Below are 23,950 nucleotides of genomic sequence, written 5' to 3'. Positions count from 1 at the left end.
AGGGCCACCCTGGGCAGACACAGCCTTGCCACCCGCTCCTTTCGTCCCCCAGGGTGTGACGTTCCGAGTGGAGGGCGGTGAGCTGGTGATTGCTCGCATTCTGCACGGGGGCATGGTGGCTCAGCAAGGCCTGCTGCACGTTGGTGACATCATCAAGGAAGTGAACGGGCAGCCAGTGGGCAGCGATCCCCGGGCGCTGCAGGAGCTCCTGCGCAACGCCAGTGGCAGTGTCATCCTCAAGATCCTGCCCAGCTACCAGGAGCCCCACCTGCCCCGACAGGTGGGCCTGCCTCCCCGAGCCCCCCCCCCCCCCAGGTTCAAAGCCCAAGAGTTGGCTGAGCTGTAGCTCCTAGGTCTCTTGGTCTGCTCCACCCTAAACTGTATGTCTAAGGAAGAAGAGCCAGCAAGCCCTCCAGGCTGATGGTACTCATTGCAGCTACACAGCCTCCAAGTGTGGCGCATAAACACACATTGACATGTCTTATATGTAGGCATTTGTGCACATATGCAAGAGCTCTGTGAGCTTCTATGACTAGGAAGGCCTATCTGAGTGTGCAAGAGATTGTGTGGAGTGTCCTGAGTGGGCAAAGAGATGTAGTGATCTTTGTGGCCTTTGCACCTCTGTGTGTGTGCAAAGACCTCACCCTGCAGGCTGTGTAAGGTGGGATTGTCGCCTGCCCTGGGAGCTGCTTCCTTGGTGGATTGTCAAAGCTGTCACCCCACCTCCTCTTTGGGTTTTGTTCTCTCCGAATTCTGCCCTCCTGAAGGGAGGAAGGAAGACTATAGGGTTAGGTGCCAGTGACCCCGACCTGGGTATCTGCTTCCTTTTTCCTGCCCCAGCCTTGGGCAGTTTCTCAATTGCTAAATCTAAATCTCTTCATTCTAATTGCCAAGGGGGGTACCAGGAAGGCAGGGTAAGCAGGGCTGGGGACATCACTCCTTTAGACAGGGAGAGTGGCAGGGAGGGGTGGACTGTCTGCCAAACACCCTTCCAGTGGACACGCTCTCTCTTGGGTCCCTTGACTCCTCCAAAATCCCTGTGCTCAGGTATTTGTTAAATGCCACTTCGATTATGATCCCGCCCGCGACAGTCTCATCCCCTGCAAGGAAGCAGGCCTGCGCTTCAACGCTGGGGACTTGCTTCAGATTGTGAACCAGGATGATGCCAATTGGTGGCAGGTGAGCCCTGGGCACTCCTCCAGTGCCTCCAAGTACAGTAACGGGGCAGAAGGGGTGGGGCGCTGCGAAGGGTCCTCTTACCCAGGTAGGTCTTTGGCATGTGCCATTTCAGGCGTGCCACGTGGAAGGGGGCAGTGCTGGGCTCATCCCCAGCCAGTTGTTGGAGGAGAAGCGGAAAGCGTTTGTCAAGCGGGACATGGAACTGACCCCGACTTCAGGTAGGCGCCCCGTCCCCCGTCTCAAGTCCCAATTTAAGACTTGGAATCACCCGGTTTTTACTCATTTGTTTCCTTGTGGCCAGGGACCCTGTGTGGCAGCCTTTCGGGAAAGAAGAAGAAGCGAATGATGTATTTGACAACCAAGAATGCAGGTGGGTGCTAATTCCTGTCCCAGATGTCCAATATGCCATATCTCTCTTCCTCACAAGTAACCTTGGGGGTCAGCTCTGCTCAGATGCTGCCAGCCTCCTTCCTAGGCCTGCCCGAGTCCTCCGTTTCCCAGGCCTCAAGCACTTTTACTCTCGACGCATTCTGAGAGCCCCTTCCCTCCCCGATGGGGCAGCCTGCTGAGCAGTGCCATCTCTCTGTGCCCAGAGTTTGACCGCCACGAGCTGCTCATTTACGAGGAGGTGGCCCGCATGCCCCCATTCCGCCGGAAAACCCTGGTGCTGATTGGCGCTCAGGGTGTGGGCCGACGCAGCCTGAAAAACAAACTCATTCTGTGGGATCCAGACCGCTATGGCACCACAGTGCCCTGTGAGTGGGGGCCATGAAGCGGGAGGTGCGGGGGCTGGTGGGGAAAGGGAGGGGTGCGGAACAGCACTGAGTGAGCATCTTCGGGGCACCAGGTCAGGTGGTTCCTTTGGGTGAGCGCTGTGTGGTGTGCGCCCTCTGTGGGTCGATGAAGGGAACTGCAGGCTCAGGATTTGGAGTAGGAGCTGACTTTATTTCAGAATTTCTTTCCTTAAGTTTTGCTTGCAAAAAGGGTCAGGAAAAAAGGTGTCTACCTTGGGATCTGGCGAAAGAGGGTTGAACTGCGTGTGGCCTTATGGCAGACAGGGCTTCTAATCTAAGTGATGGGTCAGCGGGAGGTGAAGGTGGGTGGTGGCGGTTCCTGGAGGCAGAAACAAGAATATTAAGCACAGATTTCTTGACCCTTGCTGTATATATACGTTTGTCGCCCTTCCTGAGCCTCTGTTGCCATCAGTGTGCATGAGATGGGGCAAATTGTTCTCTGAAAGTCCTCCTGGACAAGTGTCTTGCGTGTGTGTGTGTACCTGTGTGTGCACATGCATGTCAGTGCTGAGGGTGAGGGTCGGTGTGTGTGTGAAGACATGAGTTCAGAGATCACGCAACCCACATGGAACCCACATGTGCATTTTTTGAGGTGGGGTGACTTGACTCACCCGTTGGCCATGCTTCCTCTCCAGACACATCCCGGAGGCCCAAGGACTCGGAAAGGGAAGGGCAGGGCTACAGCTTTGTGTCTCGCGGGGAGATGGAGGCCGACATCCGTGCTGGGCGCTACCTGGAACATGGCGAGTATGAGGGCAACCTGTATGGCACGCGCATTGACTCCATCCGTGGCGTGGTTGCCTCCGGCAAGGTGTGCGTGCTGGACGTCAACCCCCAGGTACTGTCTAGCTCTTCCCTTTCATGTCCGTCAGTGTCCTCTGCCCACACCCTGCTCCCCTCAGCAACCCCTGTATGGCTCATAGTGCTCATGTTCCCCTCGACTATGGCTAGGCATCTGGCCCTTTTCCGATTTCCAGCCTCCTTCAGTTTGTCTCCAGCTACTTGTCTTTCTCAGGACCCAGGTCCCAGAACCCCAGGCACCCCAAGCATCCACTCTCAGGTGCCCACCTTGTCACTCACACATGTGAAGATGTGGCTCCCACCTCTTCTTTGCCTGTAGGCTGTGAAGGTCCTGAGGACAGCTGAGTTTGTCCCTTACGTGGTGTTCATTGAGGCCCCCGACTTTGAAACCCTTCGAGCCATGAACCGGGCTGCGCTGGAGAGCGGCGTGTCCACGAAACAGCTGACGGTGAGGGGCTCTGACTGCCTGGGGTGGTAGAAGCCAGAGCGGTCAGTCAGTAATTTGTGCATCTGATGAGAGCCAGTGGGAGACCCGTGGGACAGAGATGGCCAGGGGAGGCTTCTGGACTTTGATACAGCATTGCCCCAATGGATAGGCTTCCCGCTCCCCACGCCCCCATCTCCTGTCCCATGCCTGTTACGACAGCTCCTCTGCTCCACAGAGGCTGTTTGGGTTGGGCTTGCATCCTCTGATGACCTGATGCCAGCTCTGTACACCATGGCCCTGACCAAAAATGCAGCCGGAGCATCTGGAACACTGCTGCCCTCAGTTTCGTTAAGCCAGTTGTGCAGTTCCTTCACCGCTTCCCAGCTTAGCTTCCTTAGGTATAGGGTGGGTGGGAATTTACTTGTCCATTTGTGGGATCGTCCTGGTACCAGGCCAATCATGACACCACCTCATAGCTATAGTAAGGGAAGGGAGCCCTGGCTGGAGTCAGGCGGATCCCTGAGCCATTGGCTCACTGTGACCTCTCTGTATCTGAGCTTTGTCTTATTAATGGGAGAAAATTAACCCTCCCTTGTGGAGCTGTGGTGAAGGGCCTGTGGGTGGCCAAACCTTTAGTGCCCTGCTTATCACAACGGCTCCTCCCTCCCTCCCTCCCTCCTTCCCTCCCTCCCTCCTTCCCTCCCTCCCTCCTTCACATCCATCTGGGCTTGCTGGGGCACAGCCTTGTGGGCACAGGGCATCTGTACCACTGCGGCTAGACTTTGGGGTGAGGTAGGCAGGTTGTAGACCCCTCTGATGCTGGGGGCAAGGAGGAGGCACTGACGAAGCCCCTTGTGCGGGACAGGAGGCGGATCTGAGGCGGACAGTGGAGGAGAGCAGCCGCATCCAGAGGGGATATGGGCACTACTTCGACCTCAGCCTGGTCAACAGCAATCTGGAGAGGACCTTTCGTGAGCTCCAGGCTGCCATGGAGAAGCTTCGGACAGAGCCCCAGTGGGTGCCCGTCAGCTGGGTGTACTGAGCTCTGCTCTGGACCTTGCTCCCTGCCTCGTTGGGAATCCATCCATCCTCCAGCCCACCTGTGACACCCCCTGCCCCGATAACGATCTCCACCTCCCCCATCCCATCCCTGGTTTTCCCTGGATCACAGTTCCCAGCAGGCTTCAGTCCAGAGGTGTGCACTGCCAGGGAGGTAGGTATTCATAGGGTACCTCTGTACCCAGGTGCTGCCCACTCCCGATGCCCACTGGCCACCAGACATCCCTCTCTAAGGATCATGCTGTGTCCAGGAGCATCTCAGAGTCCCTCCTGGGATGCTCAGTCCAGGGAAGAGCAGAACTCCTTGGACCTTGTGGTCAGTAGGTCTAGGACCCTACCAGCCTGTTCTCCTTGGGGCTGGCCACACCCACCCTGTTCCCTGGCCCCTCCCACTCCTTCCTATAGTCCTCGGAATAGCCTTGGGCTGTTCTCCTGTGGCCAGGTACTCAGACCACTGGTAGCTAAGCAGACCTGGGCAGTGGTGTCAGTCTGGGCTGTTTTAGAGACTGGGGGAGTCCCATCGTGAGCCAGCTGTTGTAGCTGGTGGCACAGGCCTCAGCTCCTCCAGGAGCAAACGTAGCCTGGTCCCTCCTTTATTCCTAGCTTCTCACTGCCAAAGTCTCTCCACGGACTTTCTCCATGTGTCCCTCTTTTATAAGCCCTGCTCCCCAAACATTGTGACTGGAAGGTGGCAGGAGACTTAGCCCAGGTTGGGAATAGGGCCTAGAAAGCTGAACCCTCTGTTGCTGGGATCTAAGTACTCCGGGCTCCACAGCCCACACCAGGCTCTGTTCGCTTTGAGCTTTTCTCTGAATGGATCTAGGTGGCCCCTGGCATTAGGGCTGGTAAGCTTGGGCTTGAAGAGGGGGTGGGGAGACTGTGAGTCTGGGCTTGGGAACAGACAGGCTAGCTTTAGCAGCACTTGCCACACAACTCCAAGGGAGAGCCATTGGCACTCCAGGCTGGGCAGTCTGCGGCTCTGCCTGCTGTGGTGCCGGTCCGCGTTCCTGGCCTTGGTGTTTGTGTGTTGTACGTGTGTGTGCATATGCACAGATGTGGTTTGGTTTGAAGGGAGGCAGAGGACTGCTTTTTTTTTGGAGGTGGCTCATTGAGGCCCCCAGAGCCCGGGCCTTCCTCTACTCTCCTCTTGTCCCCTATCCTAAGTACCAGCCTTTAGTCCTCGGGGAAGGGTGATTTTGTAAATTAGGAGAATCCTTTTAAAACCTCTGTCCTTGACATCCGGAGACATCTCATCCCTCATCCTTCTTGAGGGGGCTCCTGTCCTCTCAGGGACCCCCCCCCGGCACCCCCACCCTGTGCCTCCCCGTTCTCCTGAGTGTCAGTCTTTGCTGCAGTGCCAGCCCAAGCTGACCCCTGAACCACTGTGTGCCCATTTCCTAGGGGAGGGGAGGGGAGGGAGGGAGAATAAACAGAATATTTATTACAAATGCTAGAAATATATTTATTATATTAGAAGCCTCATTTGCATTGCCATTGGACGTGCAAACCAGACTAGAGGTGGACGGCCTGCTGCTCATTTGCATAGCTCTGCCCACACCCGCGCAGTCATCTTCCCACCTTGTTTCCTGTCAGTCAATATCCTGTCCTTCCTTTCAGCATCGTGCTGTGACCCTGACCCTCACTTAGCCTAAGGGGACCCGTAGCGGGAGAGAAATGGCACATTTCCCTGCTTGCCAATTTCCTCCTCCCCTGGAGGACTAGTGATCCTCCCTGATCCCCCCCCATTTACCCACAAAGCCCTCTGACCAAAAGACCAGGGTCTCTAAGAGATCTGGTGGGCACCATGCTGGAGAGTTGGTACCAGTCCTTCCCTCTGGATACCCAGTGGAGCAGCGATCCTCACAGCATCCCCGGTAATGTGCAAGGGCCAGGGCTGGGTCCCTCCTCTCTGAACAGCCTCCTACCTCTCCCGCTGAGCCCCACTCTACACCCCTTTCAAGTGCTGACCCCGTGGGCATAGAGGCTGGGAGCCTCCTCAGCTCACCTGGCACAGCCCTTTAGTTAGAACTTGTTGGTGCCCACCGACCTCTGTGAGTCTGTCCTCCCCCCCCCTTCCTCCCACCGTGGACCTCGGGAGAAGGAGGACCCTGCCCCCCATGGTCCACGCTCAGCCTCAGCCCATTGCCCTTCCTTCGTTCCCTCTGCCAGCCATCTAACTCTTAAGTTTTCTTTCTTTTCCTTTGATTAAATGTGAAAGCATATGTTTCTGGACTCCGTTGGTCTTTGATTGGGGGGTTGGGTAGATGGTTTGGGGAGAAGGTGCGGGTTAGGGAATACAGCCCAGATAGTGGAATAAAAGAAAGAAAGGAAAAGGAAAGCGCATGACTGCTCCTAGGTGTGGTGGAGGAGACACATAGGAGAGTCTAGCCAGAGGCAGGGACAGGGACACCTGGGAGAGTACAGAGTGGACATGGTCAGATTGAGCTGTACCGTATGAGGAGGAGGGGAGGGGAAGGGAGAGGAGAGAGCGGGGAGCCAGGTACAGTGGCTACAAGGCCCAGCATACAAAGAGAGCTAGTAACCGTGATGGCTGGATTATATAGGGAAGAGAAACTCAGCACCCCCAGCCCTGGGAGTTCAGGGTAGGGAGCTGGGTATGCCAGCCAGAAGGGCCCTCAACAGTAGGTAGGGACCGAGGGATGCAGGGAGAACCTGGTGGCCAGTATCTGTTCTATGTTACATAGGCACCTTGGCCATTTGTCCTGGGTTTAAAAACCTAACAATATTTCTAGAATGGAAGATGGACTGACTATGGTGTCTTCCTCCTTGTCTTGCCCCTTTGTGCTGTATCTTAAGAGCTTATGCCTGGGAGCTGTGAGCATCAGGGAACAAAGGACTCAGGGTCTCCATGGCAAATCCACATGACTTCACATGGAACTCCTATGGCCTTCAGCAGATGCCCCTGCCTCCCTAGGGCTTGGCTTCATCCTCTGTGAAAGTTCCACAGTCTCTCAGTGATAATGCTCTCGGGTTCTGGGTGCTCACCCGACGGCAGGAGATGACACTGGAGTGTCACTCTTTAGATCCCTCTAACAGCAGGAACACAACACATCACACCTCCCAGGGGTTCCACCACAGCAGTATGTGTGGTCCAGGGCATCAGCATCCTTTCCACCCAAAGTTCTGCAGGAGGGAGTCGTGGTACACCATCCCGCCATTATGACTGCAGGTCTCTGAGGCAGTCCCTGTGTGCAATGACCTCTTGTCCATTAGAACCTGGTCCCCAGCTCCAGGATACTGAAAGGAAGGCTGGGAAATGTAGTCTGTGGAGGAGTGAAGGCAGTCAGCTCATCCCGGTACTGAGTGAGCTTTGGGAGGTGCTTTGTTTTAGAAGCTCCCGGAGTGAGGCCGGGTTAGCTGACCATCCTTATTCCTTGTTTGCCACACTTTTGGGATTGAGAAAACGTCTTTTTAGCTTCCAGTTGGCATTAAGACATTTTCCTAAATTAAAGACAGTCTGGAAATTATTAGGTTTTTTTTTTTTTTTTTTTTTGGACACAGGGTCTTTCCATAACCCTGGCTGTCCTGGAACTCACATCACAGAGATCCACTTGCTTGCTTCTGCCTCCTAGGATTAAAGGCATGCAACACCATGCCTGACTTTTTTGTTAATAGTTCTTAAAAAATATAGTTTTAAAAATTGACACATAGTAATTGTGTTTAGATAACACACACACATACACACAGAAAGAGAGAGAGAGAGAGAGAGAGATGTTCCTTTTCCATCAGTCACTCTTAAGCACCAGCACATTTTAATTTACATGTGTCTTGAAGCAGGGTTTCTTCATACAGCACAGACTAGTCTTGAACTTGGAATTCTTCTCTCTCACCTCATAAAATCTGGGATTGCTGGTGTGTGCTACTTTGTCAGGTTGGAAAGTCCACTTTGGATGAACTTAGTTTTTGGGTGTTCTCTGCTAACTGCCTGGGGGCACTGCTTATCCCAATTTTTAATGTATTAGTGGATTTGCATGGCCTGCATTCTTGTAGGTACAGAGTCTCTCTCTCCCCCTCTCTCCCTCTCTCTCCCTCCCCCTCCCTTCCCCCTTCTCTTTCTCTGTCTATCTCTCTCTATCTCTTTCTGTCTGTCTGTCTGTCTCTTCCTCCCTCCCCCTCCTCTGTGAGGGGGGTTTCATTTGCCTGTGCCCCGTACAGGCCAGAGATCTGCACCGGCTGTCTTCCTCTAGATTTGAGATGGTTTCTTTTTTTTTCTTTTTTTTTTTTTTTTTTTTTGGTTTTTCAAGACAGGGTTTCTCTGTGGTTTTGGAGCCTGTCCTGGAACTAGCTCTTGTAGACCAGGCTGGTCTCGAACTCACAGAGATCCACCTGCCTCTGCCTCCCAAGTGCTGGGATTAAAGGCATGCGCCACCACCGCCCGGCCTTGAGATGGTTTCTTAGGGAATCTAGAGGTTGATGTCCTGGCTACCATGCTCTTGGGCTTTGCCATCTTCCCTCCAGCACTGGGGTACAGACTCACAGTGAGGCTGTTACAAGGAACTGGAACTCGCTGGGGTCCTCTTGCTTACACAACAAATGCTTTACCTACTGAGTCATCCCTCCAGGAGAGGTTAGGAGAGGAGGGACACACGTCTTTAATACCAGCACTCGGGAGGCAGAGGCAGGTGGATCTCTGTGAGTTTGAGGCCAACCTGGTCTACAGAGCGAGTTCCGGGACAGACTCCAAAGCTACAGAGATCCTGTTTCAAACAACAAAAACCAAAACAAATAAACAACCCCCCCCAAAAAAAAACAAACTAGAGAGAGAGAGAGAAGAAAATATTCTTTTTCTCAGGACCACATGTTCCCTCAAATCCTTCTAGAGATTTCCAATGGCAGTTATTGCTCCTACATAAAGATTCACAGCTAGTGACAGAGAACCAGTTCAGTAAACTGAGGCACACCTATATGCTGAAGTACTATGCAGCTGAGAAACAGTTTATTGTACAAGGTTTGTAGGAATGCTTATGATGGGATACGTGGGATGGGGTGACCCCTCTGTGAAAGGAGCAACTGTAAAATGTGTGGAGGAGAAAGGAGGGGGATCCAGCCAAGTGCGGTCAGGGTGCCAACAGGGCTTGGTGAGGTTATAGATGACCTTAAAAACACTGCCCCCCCCCCGCTTTTTGTCTTTTTCCCTGTGTTTCTATGTTTTTACGAGCTGAACACCTCCCTCTCAGTGTGTCGTTTTCAAAACGAAATAGTAAAAGGGAAGCAAAGAGTTGAGCCAGACCGTCTTTCCCTCAGCCAGCTGGCCTGGATTTAGTTAGCATTATCTTCTACTAACTGGCGTCTTGTTTCTTCCTGCCCCCTCCCCTCCCCACTCCACTCTGCTTTCCTCCTCCTCCCCAAGCCTCCAGAGCCCATGGAGTAGTAGCCCCGTTTTGGACAGAGAACTTTTCTCCAGTGTCCTTCCAAAGCCTGGAATACAGGGTCGTGGGGAAGGAGAAGGAGAGACAGCTGACCCCTGAGTGAAAGAGAGAAGGCAGAAAGACTCTCAGGCTAGAGGAAGCCAAGGATCCCTCAGGCTCAAGTGTAGGAATCTTGGTCACTTGTCAGAGCCACTGGTGAAGACCCGGCCTTGCCCTCCAGATGGTTTGGGGCGGGGCTCGGGAATTCTGTTTTAATGATTGTTCTGAAGGGCCAGAATGCAGGTGTTTTATAAACACATATGTTTTATACACACGTATTTTGTCTCCTCCACAGTAGCTGCGGCAAGAGAATGGAGGGAAGCGAAGGTGGGATTTGCAGGGGATGGGAGGAGGGACGGTTGCTGGGCACCGACGCCCAGGAAATTTCCTGGAACCCATACAAACTCAGCCCTCATCTACTGAGCCTTGCCAGGCCCAGGTGAAGGTCCGCAGCTGCGCACTCTTCCTAGAGATTAGAATATGCTGGGGAGGTCTCAGCCTTTGGCTGGAATTGTTACATCCACGCTGGGCTCCAGGGTCCACAGATTCACTTCGTTACCATTCTGGAGCGAACAAGCAGGGAGCCTGGAGGAAGGTGGACGGAGTCCTGGAGTATGAGCAGAGCCGGCGAATTCGTGCAAACTCAGCGGTTCAGCTTTATGGAGCCTGACCATGGGCCATTCTGCGGTTATACAGAGATGAACTCGGAAGCCAGTTCCTGTGCGGACGCCTGCAGGGGAGGGGCTGCCATTGCGTCCTCATCCTCCTTGGCGTCCAGGGAACGGGCTGCCCCTTCCTCTGTAGCCTGGAGGGATGATGGTGAGGTTGAAAAGCAGAGCCTGGCGGTGGTGAGGTCTCCACTCCAGCAGAGCCCCCGCCCCCTCATCTCTTGTCTGTAGCGCAGGGGTCTGAGACAGGGTCTCACCAAGTAAACTGGCTTCTAATCCCCTAGCTCCTCCCTCTGACCACAGACTCCCAACTGTTAGGATTACAGACATGTACCACAATGCCCCGCTCAGCTGAGAACTCTTTAAACAGACACCCAACATGCTATTAAAGAATTTTCTGAGCCTGGAAGAGGAGATCGTGAAGTTTGGAGCCTGGGGGAAATGACCTAGTCTTATTACGGTTTTGATAGGCTAGATGGACAGATGTGGGGGTGGGGCTTCTGGGGAAGAGGATGCTGGGGAAAGAGCCCTCCCCGCATCTCAGTGGTGTCAGCTAGCGTGGATTCCAGAGCCCTTCTGTCCACACCTGGCCGAGGTGCTGGGTCTCCGTGAAGGGCACAGAGGAGGCGTTGGTGTTGCTGAGACACTCGGGAGGCGCTGCAAGGTTGATCATGGCATCTTCAGGCACCCAGTTGTTCCCTGGCGGCTGTAAGAGGAACTTGGTCAGAACTCAGGACAGCCTGTTCTTAGCAGTATAGACAGTCTGGAACTAAGCCCAGAGGAGCTAGAGAGGAAGGACATAGTTCTGGTTGCCATATGACTTCTGGCACCTGGGTGTTACCTTGGCAAGCTAAAAAGCTTGAATACATGTTACTTCTCAGGGTCACACAATCCAGATAGCACTAATTTTAAAGACAGGACTTCGCCAAGTAATCCTGCATGACTTGGAACTTGCTAGGTAGACTAGGCTGGCCTTGAACACACAGAGATTCCTGTGCCTCCCGGATACTGGGAATAAAGGCCAGCGTCACCATGCTTTCTTTGTTTGTTTTCCAAGTCAGGGTCTCACACTTCCTAGGCTGGCTTTGAATTCCTTCTATAGCTAAGGATGACCTTGTTGAGGGCTGGCATCTCAGATGTGCACCGCCACCCTCAGCTGAGGCTGGCTCGCTTTGTGCACACCAGGCAAGCACTCTACCAAGTGAGCTGTGCCCGCAGTCTGCGGACAGCATCTTACCACTGGAATGGTTTGTTTTGTTTTAATTGTTTTATTCCTTCGTAACCAGAGGGAACAAGTTGTCTGCTGGTTTTCGTGGGCCTCAAAGATTCACCAGATACAAACAGCACAGGAGGCATTTGGTCTGTGACTATCCCATGCTTAGGGAAGAGAAATGGTTCTTTTTCTGGAGTCTGCAGGACCAGCCTTGGGCAGCACATATGACTGAATTCTTCCAATCCTTGCACTTCAGTGTGGAAGGATGGACGGCACAGCAGCCAGCCTCGTAGACCTTGGGTGGTTTCGTCTTGTTCTGCTTTTCTCAAGCTGTGTTACTGTGGGCATAGAATCACCCTCTCTGAGTCTCTGTTGCTATGTCTATAAAATGGAGGAAATAACACTGCCTGCCCCGATAGAAACGACAAGGGGTCAAGCCCCCACTGCCTGCTCTCACCTCTGTTTCTGCCATGTGTACCCCAGGCTTGCCTTGGACAGCAACCCTCCTTCCTCAGCCTCCTGCGTGCTGGATGCCAGGTCTGTGCCGCCATCCATGTCAGTTCCTTTGGCCTCTTACAGGACAAGTGTCCTCTTCCTTCTTTGTTGTGAGTGTGTGCAAAGAAAATCCCCAACCACTCCTGTGTCTTCCCCCGACCTCTGCCGAAGACTGCAGAAATGGGGACTCTACCAAACAAAGCATGCGTCTTTGACTGACTGTTTTGGTGACAATGGCCTCTGACCTTCAAGGTCCCCTCTCTCCTATCTTTCTACCTAAAGTGGCTGCTACTCAGTGTCCTTCTGCTCAAACTGCCCTGAGCTCTTTCTTGCTCCTTCCTAGGGCTGCAGGGGGAGCTCAGGTGCCCCAGGTTGGAATCAGGCCCGCCCACAGTGGCAGGGCAGGAGACACCCTCACACCCAACCTTGGCTGTTTTTCTGAACCCCAGCACTCTCCTGATGAGCCATCTCCACCCCAGAAGGTTGAGCTCTGAAGGTGGCCCAGGGTGGCCTCTGTTCCCATGACTTTTGCCTCACTCCCCTTAGCCACTTTTGGCCTTGTTCCACTTCCTGAGACAACAACAGCTGCTTCCTAAGTCAAGGAAGAGCCCATCCCCACTCAGCCCTCCCCTGGGTATCTGCCTGGAGTCTTTTGTCTTTACTGACACCAGGAAAGAAGGGGATGATAGTTCCTCTTTCCCTGGCCCCACGTTTGGAAGAATAAAGTTGAAATGCCTCAGTAAGTGGGTGGATTTTGGGGCAGGGCATCAGGCAAGGCAAGGTAGGATTTTTGTTTCTCGAATACAATTCTGCAGCATCTTGGGGGCGGGGGGCAGGGGGCAAGCACTGGCCTGGGAAGTTGGACGGCTTGGTTCTTCAGGAAGATGTGCACAGGAACCTCTGTACATCCTCCCCTCCCGAGTCCCCACTCCCACTGGTTCCCAGGGTGCTCTGCTCACAACTGGGTCCTTGAGCAGCCAAACCTGAGTAGCATGGCCTCAGAATCAGTGGAGGACCAGAAAAAATGTTTTGAGAGATTAAAGAAGAATTGGTAAATCTGGGGCTAGAGAGATGGCTTCGTGGTTAAGAGGACTGACTGGCTTTTCTTATAGGGAACCTGGGTTTGGTTCCCAGTACCCACTCGGTGGCTCACAATTGTCTGCAACTCGACCCTCTTCTGGGTCCCATGGGCGCCAGGCACACATGTGGCACACAAACATACATGCAGGCAAAATACTCATACACATAAAATAAAATAAATGAATCTTTCAAAAGAACTGAGAAATCTGAGTGCGGCTGTTTGGGTTTGGGCCAGACCTTCGTACTCTCTGGGCCTCGGTTTCATTTGTAGAAGTACAATGGAGTCATGTTTGAGGGGCCCTTGTGCTCTGATGGGCTGTGGGTTCCCAGCCCTAGCCCTAGAAGATTGGGCTGGAAGCGGAGTCTGGGAAATCCCATCTCCAACCCTGCTAACAGGTGAGATGGGATCAGAGTTGAGATACACACTGACCCGGGATCCACAGGGATCCTTCTCACTCCAGTGTTGAAGAACCACGATTCTAAACAGCGTGGGAAGAAGGTACCCACTTGGTGGAACGATGCCTACCTGGTTCTTGGTGACCCTGCCTGATTCCAGGTGGGGATCAGGGTTAATGATGGGCAAGCCAAGGAGCTCACACCCTAAAGGGCCGGGCTGGAGACTCCCACAGATCCTTTCAAGGCTGGGAGCGAGCTCTGCCTCTGGGTGGGCACAGAGATGGGTCTGGAAGTCTGACCTAGGTCTGATCTCAGACTTTGGCTCCCTGGGTCCTTACCGAAGCTGGGAGGTAGACCTTCTCGTTCCTCTGTGTCTCCGTGGCCAGCCAAGCTGAAAGAGACCCAGGAGAACCTTGAGACCAGGAAGACCTTGAGTCATTCCCAGAATACAGAAGGTCATGTCATTCGTGTATGGGGGATTCCCAGAGGGAGCTAGGAGGCCCTGAAGCAGGACGCCCTGTCTAGCTCGGCCTTTTAGGAAGGAGTCGGCATTTGAGATATATGAGAACTAGAAAGTGGATGAGGAAACTGTGTTCACTTCTTGAACCTTAATAAGCATGGGGAACATCTACAGCTTGATGCTAATTGTACCACTGGAGGCCTGGCCTTCAACTTGCGAGTGGTAAAACTTTTAAGAGGTGGGACCCAGGGCATCATTTTGAAGGTGTCTGTGGGCCTGTCTTCTTTTCACTTCCTAGCCATGAGTGAGAAGTTCTGCCCTCACCTCACGTGAGGTATCTCTTCAGAGGCCATGTAACATGAATTTTGTTTGACCCAAATGACTACCACAGGTACCCTGAGGGTTAATTTTCTTCACATACAGAAATTCTGTTCTGAATTGAGCTCTGAGACTCTGCATTTCTAACAGGCTACCAGAGGGGGCGCTGCCGCTTGCTGGGGAACAACAATTCCAGAGGTAAGATGCTGAGTGGCTTCAGAGTTGAGGCTATTCCCACCCTGTGTGTTCCCTTCTGGTCTCCTAAGAGAGAATCTGGGGACACGAATAGGTTGAGATTTCTTACAAGGTCGGAAGCAGGCCCAGGAAAGCCCCAGGCCCACCTTCTCTGGGATGCCAATGTAGGTCTCTTTCTGGCTCTACTATTTCCTAGGCCTTCAAACACAAGGCAAGCTGCCTAAGCGTCCACTTTCCTCCACTATAAGATGGGGTACCCCACAGCACAATAGGTTAATGGAGATGAGGTGCAGGACCTCGTCTGGTTCCTGGCACTCTTAATACCATGACATCATGTAATCTGCTTGACCTCTACCATCCAGCACAGGAGCCAGAAGCCACGCACGTCACCCAGCATGGGAATGTGGTCATGTGAAGTCTTATCTAAACTTCCAAAGGCTCAACATGGAAAAAAAAAAAAAACCACAAAAACAACAACAACCACAGTGTAGGGTATGAACATCAAATTTTGTTGAGGTTTTGAGATGGGGTCTGGCTGTACTGCTCAGGCTGCTTTCAAATTCCTGGACTCAACTAATCCTCCTGCCTCAGTGCGAGTAGCCGAGACAACAGGTGTACACCACAATGTCCAGGTTTCCTTAATATCTTAGCATTGGTTCCGTGCCGAATTGGTCATGTTTCAGGTATATTGAATTGAGTGAAATTTAATTGTTATTGTTAAAATCAGCTTTGCTAGCTCTTTTGCTCTGTTTGCTCATTTGTTTGTTTGTTTAGACCCGCAGACCAGGCTAGTATTGAACTCACGATGTGTCCGAGACTGTCCTTAAGCTTCTGCCCCTCCTTTCTCTACCTTCCAAGCGCTGGGGTTATAGGTATATGCTTCCATCTTGGCTCCCTGAACTTTCATATTAAAGAGCTCCCATTTCCCCAGTTAAATTGTTCTTCCCAGTGCTGGCTGCTTCATGGCCTCAGAAGGAAACAGCTAGGTTTTTTTTTCTTTCTTTCTTTTTTTTTTTTTTTGAGACAGGGTTTCTCTGTGTATCCCTGACTGTCCTGGAACTCACTCTGTAGAGCAGGCTGACCTTGAACTCAGACTAAAGGGGTGCACCAGGACACACAGCAAACAGAAGGTTCTCAGACCCACCCACTGAGGCCCGCAGGTCTTTCCAAGGTTGATGTATCACAGGTGTGCACGAGCCTCCTCCCGCCATGTCCATCACTTACCTTTCTTTCTCCACTGGAGCATTTGGCTGCCAAAGGCAATCAGACCTGTCGCCAGCAGAAGGGACAAGAGCACCCAGACTGGGGCCATCATGCGGGCCACCGGGATGGACACACTAGAGGAGAGATGAAAGGAGCCTGGAGGAGCCTGGTGGCGGTTACCAGATCAGCCATCTATTCCCTTGAGTCCCATGCATAAGCTTCTAGCCTGATGGCCAACGCATCCCCAAATCGAGGCTCGCTGGGTTCGAACCCTGGTCTTGACATTTCAGGGACATGTCACTCTGAGTAAATGACTAAACAACCTTCCAGACCACCGATTTTACTTCCTATGAAGCAAGGCTGTGAGGATCAAACAAGTTGGAATGTTTAAGATACTGAGTTCAGGGGCTGGAGAGATGGCTCAGAGGTTAAGAGCACTGATTGTTCTTCCAGAGGTCCTGGGTTCAACTCCCACCTCCTAGATGGAGGCTCACAGCTGTCTCCGTAACTCTAGTTCCTGATACCCTTACACAGGCATTCGCACGCAGACAAAACATCAAAGCACATAAAAAATAAATGAATAAATTAAAAAAAGATACTGAGTTCAAAGACAGGTGAGGTGATTCAAGATTGTGATCCTTGCACTTGGGACATAGACTATCAGGAAGATCAGGAGGTTTAGGTCATCCTTGGCTACTAAAGGAGCTGGAGGCCAGCCTGAGCTACATGAGAGAACTTATCTCAAATTAAATACTCCTCCCACTAGGAACAAATCTTAGTACAGTACCTAGCTATATTTGCTGCTAAACTATACAATTCAACAAGCAGGACTTTTTATTTTTAAACAAGGTCTCACAAATTTAACTCAGCCTGGCCTTGAACTTGTGGCCTCCCTAACTCTGAGTAATTGGAATTACAGGTGTGCTCCTCCACATCCGGCAAGAAATGGGGAGGCTCACTGGCCTGAAGGCGGTGTCACCAGCACCGGTTTATGGCAACACAGTGCTCTAATTCAGCGTCCAGTCAGGTTTCTGTCACCTGAGGATATCAGAAGGCGTGAGGGGCCAGTGTTTTAGAGATCATCCCAGTGTGCTCTGCCCGGGGTACCCCAGCCCTACAGGACATATTCAGCCTGGTCTGAACCTGCTAGTGGTGACCTGAAAGGCAGGAACTGGGAGTAGGGAGAGCCCCCAGAATCCTTTGCTGCAGACTGGCCCAGAATCCTTTGCTGCAGACTGGGATCCAGCTGTGTCAAGAAAAGGTTGGTGAAGGGCTTTCATATTTTCATGCAGCCCAGGGCTCAGAGCAAAGTATACAGGGAAACCCCTGAGCTGGGGTGACTTGAGGGGAAGAGAGATGCTTTCTGGGTCCAAGGGAGACCCTTCACCTCAGGAGGCTCTGTGTGTCCAGATGAGCCCTGCAAGGGGACTGAGGCCTGAAGTCTGCCTTCTGAACCACAGGCTGTGGCCACCACCAGAGGAACTATCTGCCAGGAGGAAAGAAAGGAGAGTTGAAAGGTTAAAGAGTCACCTTGGGTCCCCTGGACTCACCTGGACGTGAGGACACGACTGGCCGTGGAGTCCTTTGGTGTGATGCTGAGCGGCCAGATGACTGGGCGGGAGCTCCCTGCATGAGGAGAGGTCGCTGTGTGAGGAGAGCTCCCAGCATATGGAGAGGTTCCTGGGGAAGGGGAGGTTCCTGCAGACCAGGCTGGGGTTGTTGTGTGAGGAGCACTCCCAGCATATGGAGAGGTTCCTAGGAGAACCTGGGAGGTTCCTGAAGACCAGGCTGGGGCCTCCTCCGTGAACACAGGGGCCTTAACCTCTGTCTTCCCCTGCTTGACTGTGACGACTGTCGGGTGGAGACCAGGAGAAGCTATAAGTCCAAAAACAATACCTCAGCATCTTCCCTGGCCCTCGAGCTCCACCCAGACATTTGAACATGAACCTTTCCAATCTCAAACTAATCTCAGGATGTCCTCAACTAAAACACTTCCCAGAAGGCGAGCAGAGGCCTAAGTGAGGCCCTTAGAGCAAGAAGACCCTGGACCAGGCACATCTATGCGTAATCTGTTCTGTAGACATAGACCCTACCTCCAAGGCCCTGTCCTACATCCTGGTCCTCCCCTTAGTCCAGGCCAGGGTCACCTCTTCTCTGACCAAAAAGCAACTTCTCCATCTGCCCAGCGCTGAACCTCCTGACCCAGATGTCCCGGTAAGGCCTAACCTCCTTCAGCCCCCAAAAGCTGGGCAGAGCAATGTGGCAAAGACAGGTCTGAGGTCATGGCCAATGTCTGGCTCATCCCCAGATCCCGAGGAAGAGCTTTGGGGTCAGCTGTAGCCTTTTCCCACGTGGCCCTGAGTCAGTGCCCAGTTCCTTCGAGCCACCATGGCTTCTGAGGTTGTTGGGAACAGCTGGGAGGCCCTCACGCTGTTTCCTGAACTGGAGAAGGGGCAGGAAAGCCATTGACTCACTCAGTTCTGGGAGCTGAGTCTGCCAGGCTATTGCCTTGGGCTGCAGGATCCTTGTAGCTGTGAGAGGCTGGAAGGAGGGGTTGGGGGAAGTAGGGCAGCAGGTGCCAGTGGGGGTGGGACTGTCCCTTCTTCCTAAAGGAAATGGAGAGGCTGCTCTCAGGGAGACAGACATTGCCACAGTGGGCCCCTCATTCTCAGTAGAGGCGCCATTGTTGTCTCCTCCGAGCCAATCAGAGGCCATAACTGGCAGATCCCAGTGGATCCTGTGTCTTCCCCACCTGCTACCCATATTAGTCTCTCATTGGATCAGGTCTTCCATGTTCCTTGTCCCAGCCTGCTTCTTTCACACCACCCTTTGCACGGACACCTGCATTTCTAAAACACACATCAGATCCCATTGCTTCTTGCTCTGGAAGCCATCGGTGGCTCCCCATTTTAGCTGTAAGCTGAAATGCCATCTGCTTACTTAGTGTGTTTTTCACGGCCTTTGAAACTCAGACTTCAGATCACCCTACCAAAGTCACCTCTTTTTCCATGGGGAACTCACGGAGCCACGCAGAGATGCCCTGTGTTCAGGGTCACCCTTTCTACTGCTGTGCCTTTGCCAGGTTGTCCCTCTGTGAAACCATTCTCTTACACCTCTGCCTAAAGCTCCCCCTCACCTCTGCTCCCCACCCCCTGCCCTGTCTTCCATCATCAGCTCGAAAGTTAAGTCCCAGTAACGTGGAGTAATTCTCCCTTTCCTTTGTGTGCCTCAATATCTCGTGTTTGTCTCCTGGGGAGCTAGTGCTCACTCTGACTACAACTATGGATTTGCAGGGTCTCCCACAGGGCTGGGATTCCTCAAGGGCCAGCATCCCAGGGTCTTTTCTGACGACACCCAACCTGGACATTCTGGGATTGCTCTCCACTCTCAAGTCTAACGCTCGGTCATTTACTTGTGTTTTTTCTAAGTAGCCGACTAAATCTTCTGTAAGTCAAGAGCAGCTTCCTACTCTACGCCTCTGTGCCTTGCCTAGGGCCTCCAGAAGATGAGAAATAGAGGATGTGATAATGGATATTTCCCTCCTAGATTGGCCCTGGAGGCCCTCTGGCTTGTTAACTTTGCAGGGATTCCGGGAGCTGGTTGTTAAATGTTTGGCAGATAGAAACTGGTTTTGCAGGAGGGAGTGTTGCTACCAGAGAAACCTATAAACATTACAGGCCAGTGTCCCCAGTGGCTGTGGGGATACCCACTGACACAGCCCTCGTCATTGGCAGGATGAGCTGCCATCAGAAGCCAACCCGCTCTAACATGAAAAGATGAAAAGGCATGGGTCACATACCTTGGAGAGGTGACAAGAGCTCAGGGCAATAACCAGACACAAGAGAGTCTCAAAACTAGAGAACACTAGGCTGGGTGGGGTGGCACAGGACCTTAGTCCCAGTGCTCAGGAGGCAGAGACAAGTAGATCATCTCTGTGAGTTCTAGGCCAGTCAGAGGAGTCAGAGACATCATCTAAAAAACCCAAATAAATAAAAGAAATAAAGATAGAGCTATTCACAATTAGGAAAAAAAGATGTCTGTGCACTGTTAAGAGATGAAAGAGACTGGGACCTTCTGAATAACAGAAGCCACTCAAGGAGTATTTGTTCTATCTCTACAGCATTAGGGATGCAGCCCAGGGTCTTACCCATAGCTGGCCCTCTGAGCCACACCCTCCAGTCTCATCAGTGAGGCTTTGTTGCTGCTGTTAGTATCTGGTTTGTTTACTTTTATTTCCCTGAACTGTCATAGAGACTCAGGAGTGAAAGAGAAGGCTTTGGTGACAGACCAGGGCTTAGGATGGGTCCTAGCTCCTGGGCCCATCTTTCGAACAGAGATACAGGTTGCAGTGATCTGGGTTTGAGTCCTGCCTACTCCGCTTCCTGCCTCGACCTTAGGCCAGTCACTGAGTGTCTTGGAGTGTCTCTGTGTCCCATGTGGGAGGAAGTGGTGGTTCAGAGATCTACCCAGGTCTCACTGGCTGAGACAGGACTGTCTGTACTCTGGCCCCCTCTAGTTTTCCTCCCCTGAATTCTCCATACAGAAGGTGGAAAAAATGCGGAGACCATCAGCATAGTGAAGCCAGCTCATGGCTTAGGGAACACTGCGGGCTGGGCTCAGAAGGTTGTGGGAGCATTTGTGACACAGGAAATCTGCAGCTCCTTCCTTGTTGCCTGAGATGGTCATCTTGTCCTCATCCTGTCTCCCCCAAGACAACCAGGCCAAGAGCAACAGGTGTGACCACATTTTGCTCTATGAAATCCTAACAGGGAGACTTGCAAAGGGACAACTGAGGCTTCTCTGAGTTGTTTCCAGTGCTCAGCAGGTGTCCCTACTAACTCCTCAAATCCTAAAGAAGGCCTGATGAGGTTGGCACCAAGTCTGCCCCCTTCTGTAATAGGGAACTTTCCATGGTTCAGATCCTCTTGCCCATCCCACCCAGGCCACGGGGAGAGCCGTTCATTACCTGGAAAGACGATGAGAGACACTTCAAAAGATTCATCGAAGCCCAGTCTGTCAATCCCACACCAGTACTTCCCCGAGTCCTTCACGGTAAGGTCCGTCATGGTCACGGTCATCGAGAGCTCTCGGGGCCTGTCTAGGATGGACATCCGGCCCCGTACCACCTCCTGATTCTGTTTTGAGTAGACAATGTCGGAGCAGCGGGACAGGATGAGGCCACTCTCTCGGCACCAGTACTTCCTGTGTCCCCTCACCTTCTTCTCGTAGGTGCACTGCAGGGACACGCTGTCACCTTCAAATCCACTGACCTCCTTTGGGCCCTTCAGGGCTTCATAACCTGAAAACACAGCATGAATGGAGACGGGATGTCTATGGATCCAAGTACTGGGCCCAGACCCGGAGCTCCCATTTCACAGGGAGGAAGGGAGGCTTTCTCATCAGATCTTCTGAGGCAGCCTGAAAAAGCCCCAGGATTCTCTTCTTCTAGGGAACCTTAAGACAATCCTGCCACTCTTTCCTTAAACACCACTAATTGAAAGGGATAGACGAAAAAGGGATAGAAAAGTTCTAGACTCAGAATCCTGGGAAGTTGAATCCCAGCCTTGGCATTCCGTAGCTTCGTGATGTTGGGCAAGTTGCTTAACAAAATCTATGTTTTTCTCGTCTACAGAGGATATTAACATTCTCCTTCATTGCATTTGAGTGACATAAGCCAGGCTGGCCAGATGGCTCAAGGGGTAAAGGCCCTTGCTGCTAAGCCCAACAAAGTGAGTCTAAGACTCAAGAAGAAGAGAGCTGACCACAAAGGTTGTACGCTGACCTCCCCACGTGTGCTGCGCTTCTTGTGTACCAATGCGTGCTCGTATGTGCATACACACACATGAAGAATACATGTCATAAAGACTTCAGAAAACAGCCCGAGTTAATGTATATATTATTAAGGGAAAACTAAACAAACACGCCTAACTGAGCAGTTATAAGATGCATCCTGATTTTTAGGTCTTAATGGGTTAAGGAGCCCAGCATGGTGGGCTCCCTTGTGGTCACAGCTACTTGGGATCAGGGTAAGTTCAAGTCTGAAACAATGGAAAGGGAGCTGGGGATGCAGCTTACCATGGAGCACTCACTCAGCGTGCTCCAGTGCCTAGGTTCCACCCTCCTCTGAGCATTGCAGAAAAGAAATAAAAGATAAAAATGATAAGAGCAAAGAAAGCTCCCCTGCAGGTGCGCCTAGCTACCCTTCAGCCCTTTGCCCTCTTGCAATGAACTAACTAAACTAAATATACCGTGTGTAGTATATGTAAATGTTTATATACACACACACACGATAACAATAATAAATTAAAATTTCAAAATAAGTAAAGCAAGAAAAAAAAATGAAAGCAAAGAAAGAGAAGCAAGTTGAGTAGAAATCCAACGAAGTTAGCTGAGTTAGCAAGATAAGTAGATGCATCTCTGTGATCCGCGAGGCTCCTTTTACAGCTGCACAGCCGCGCGCAGGGGCCACAAACAGCGTGAGGAAGACCCCTGGGTCTGAGCTCAAAAACACCAGGTGCTGCGTGCGCCCAGGGTTGCCGGGCTGAGGATGGCTTAGCTGGGATGAAATGGGGAAGTTTCTTCCTCCACCCCACCTCCTCACGGGGTGGAGGGGAAAAGGCTCTGCAGACCAGAAGAGTGAGCTCAGGCCTGCACCTGCTTGCTCCTCCATCCCTGTCACCGCCATTCCCCCTCACCTGGGAGCACCAGGCAGCTCCACAGCAAGACTAGAGGCCGCATGGTGGGTGATGGACACGGTGGGAGCAGATGCCTGCAGTTGCCCGCTCCTTCGGGCCACTCTGGGTTTTAGCTTCCAGCAGAAACGCCAGGCTGGAACCAGGAAGGAAGGGGAGGGGCGTGCATCCCCTTGTCCAGCCCAGTCTCAGAGGCGCCTCTGCTTTTCCTCCTGCAACCTTGTGTAGGTTACTGCAACCTGCAGACCCGCACCAACGCTTCTCCAAAACCCCAGTTCCTGCTTAACCTTAATCTGAGATCTGAGCACCACAGCTCTGCCGGTGACATTCAGGAGTCTGCGGGATCTGATGGGAAAAACTTGCCTCGTGGCCTTTAGGAACCTCTGATAGACTGCTTTCCCTTCTATTAAGAATTCCCAAGCTGGGCGGTGGTGGAGGCGGCTGCGGCATATGCCTTTAATCCCAGCACTTGGGAGGCCGAGGTAGGCAGATTTCTGTGAGTTCGAGGCCAGCCTGGTCTACAGAGCGAGTTTCAGGACAAGCTCCAAAGATACAGAGAAACTCTGTCTCGAAAAAAACAAAATCAAACAAACTCTGAAGCAATCAGTTGTTGCTGACATCCCAAATTTTATGTATACTCCTCGCGGTTTGGAAAGTTATTAATTGTTAGACTTGCCTCTAGATCTGAGTATCCAAGTGCTAAATATGGAAGCATATTTATTGACTAGTGTATCACTAATGACATGCTTAAAACTATTTCCCTATTTTTAGTATTTTAATATGAGTTTATTATTTTCATTTATTATTATTAGTAGTAAGTAGTATTAGTATTTTGATTTTTTTTGAGACAGGGTTTCTCTGTGTAACAGCCCTGGCTGTCCTGGAACTTGCTCTGTAGACCATTCTAGCCCTGAACTCACAGAGATCTGTCTGCCTCTGCCTCCTGAGTGCTGGGAGTAAAGGCATGCAAACCCCTCCTTTTCATTTTATTTTTTATGTGTATTAATGTTTTGCTTGCATTTATGTCTGTGGACCATGTGTGTGCAGAGCCCTCAGAGAGAGGGCGCTGGAGCTCCCGGGGACTGAAGTTACAGGCCTCTGTGAGGGCCCCATGAATGGTGAGAATTAAGCCTGGGTCCTGGAAGAAAAATAGGAGCTCTTAACGGCCGAGCCATCCCTCCAGCCCTCAGTTGTTAGTTTACTAAAATGTTAAATTATATTTTCGGAGGACAGCTTTGTAGAGTCCACCTTCCATCTTTCCATGTCTTCCAGGAATCAAACTGAGGTCACCAGGCTTGTGTGGAAAGCGCTTTTTACCCCAAGATGTCTTGTGACCCTTATTTTAAACAAGTGTCCATGTTTCATAAGTGTGTGTACAATTATTTTTTTTCTTTTGGATTTTTCGAGACAGGGTTTCTCCATAGCTTTTTGGTTCCTGTCCTGGAACTAGCTCTTGTAGACCAGGCTGGCCTCGAACTCACAGAGATCCGCCTGCCTCTGCCTCCCGAGTGCTGGGATTAAAGGCGTGCGCCACCACCGCC

General features: G+C 52.0%; 2 protein-coding genes across 7 annotated transcripts in view; one reads left to right on the top strand and one right to left on the bottom strand.

The window, feature by feature from the left end:
* The window catches only part of Mpp2 (MAGUK p55 scaffold protein 2), a 29,275-nt gene extending 22,793 nt beyond the window's left edge, over positions 1 to 6,482 (top strand). For all 3 annotated transcript variants that reach the window (XM_050156503.1, XM_050156504.1, XM_050156502.1), the window contains 8 exons: positions 53 to 280; positions 1,048 to 1,179; positions 1,292 to 1,397; positions 1,481 to 1,549; positions 1,773 to 1,934; positions 2,609 to 2,811; positions 3,094 to 3,222; positions 4,067 to 6,482. In XM_050156503.1, the coding sequence (XP_050012460.1) occupies positions 53 to 280; positions 1,048 to 1,179; positions 1,292 to 1,397; positions 1,481 to 1,549; positions 1,773 to 1,934; positions 2,609 to 2,811; positions 3,094 to 3,222; positions 4,067 to 4,243 (1,206 nt within the window). In that variant the 3' untranslated portion in view covers positions 4,244 to 6,482. The remainder of the gene's footprint in view (positions 1 to 52; positions 281 to 1,047; positions 1,180 to 1,291; positions 1,398 to 1,480; positions 1,550 to 1,772; positions 1,935 to 2,608; positions 2,812 to 3,093; positions 3,223 to 4,066) is intronic.
* Positions 6,483 to 9,672: 3,190 nt separating this feature from the next.
* Positions 9,673 to 22,537, bottom strand: Cd300lg (CD300 molecule like family member g). 4 transcript variants are annotated; one of them, XM_050156508.1, is made up of 8 exons: positions 22,413 to 22,537; positions 20,684 to 21,016; positions 18,192 to 18,323; positions 17,268 to 17,592; positions 15,739 to 15,851; positions 13,880 to 13,932; positions 10,944 to 11,063; positions 9,673 to 10,494 (listed from the first exon to the last, which is right to left on the bottom strand). In XM_050156508.1, exons 1-8 carry the CDS (start codon positions 22,453 to 22,455, stop codon positions 10,378 to 10,380), a joined length of 1,236 nt encoding a protein of 411 aa, XP_050012465.1. In that variant the 5' UTR covers positions 22,456 to 22,537; the 3' UTR covers positions 9,673 to 10,377. The 4 variants fall into 4 exon arrangements, with proteins under 4 accessions (XP_050012465.1, XP_050012467.1, XP_050012466.1 ...); XM_050156510.1 differs by lacking the exon at positions 18,192 to 18,323 and having other exon boundaries at positions 17,268 to 17,568; positions 22,413 to 22,482; XM_050156509.1 differs by lacking the exon at positions 18,192 to 18,323 and having other exon boundaries at positions 22,413 to 22,479.
* Between the last annotated feature and the right edge of the window lie 1,413 nt (positions 22,538 to 23,950).

This window comes from Alexandromys fortis, unplaced genomic scaffold (genome assembly GCF_014885135.2).
Source record: "Alexandromys fortis isolate MF-2015 unplaced genomic scaffold, M_Fortis_MF-2015_v1.1 scaffold_31, whole genome shotgun sequence".
NCBI lineage: Eukaryota > Metazoa > Chordata > Mammalia > Rodentia > Cricetidae > Alexandromys > Alexandromys fortis.
This window is presented reverse-complemented; position numbering and strand designations above follow the sequence as displayed.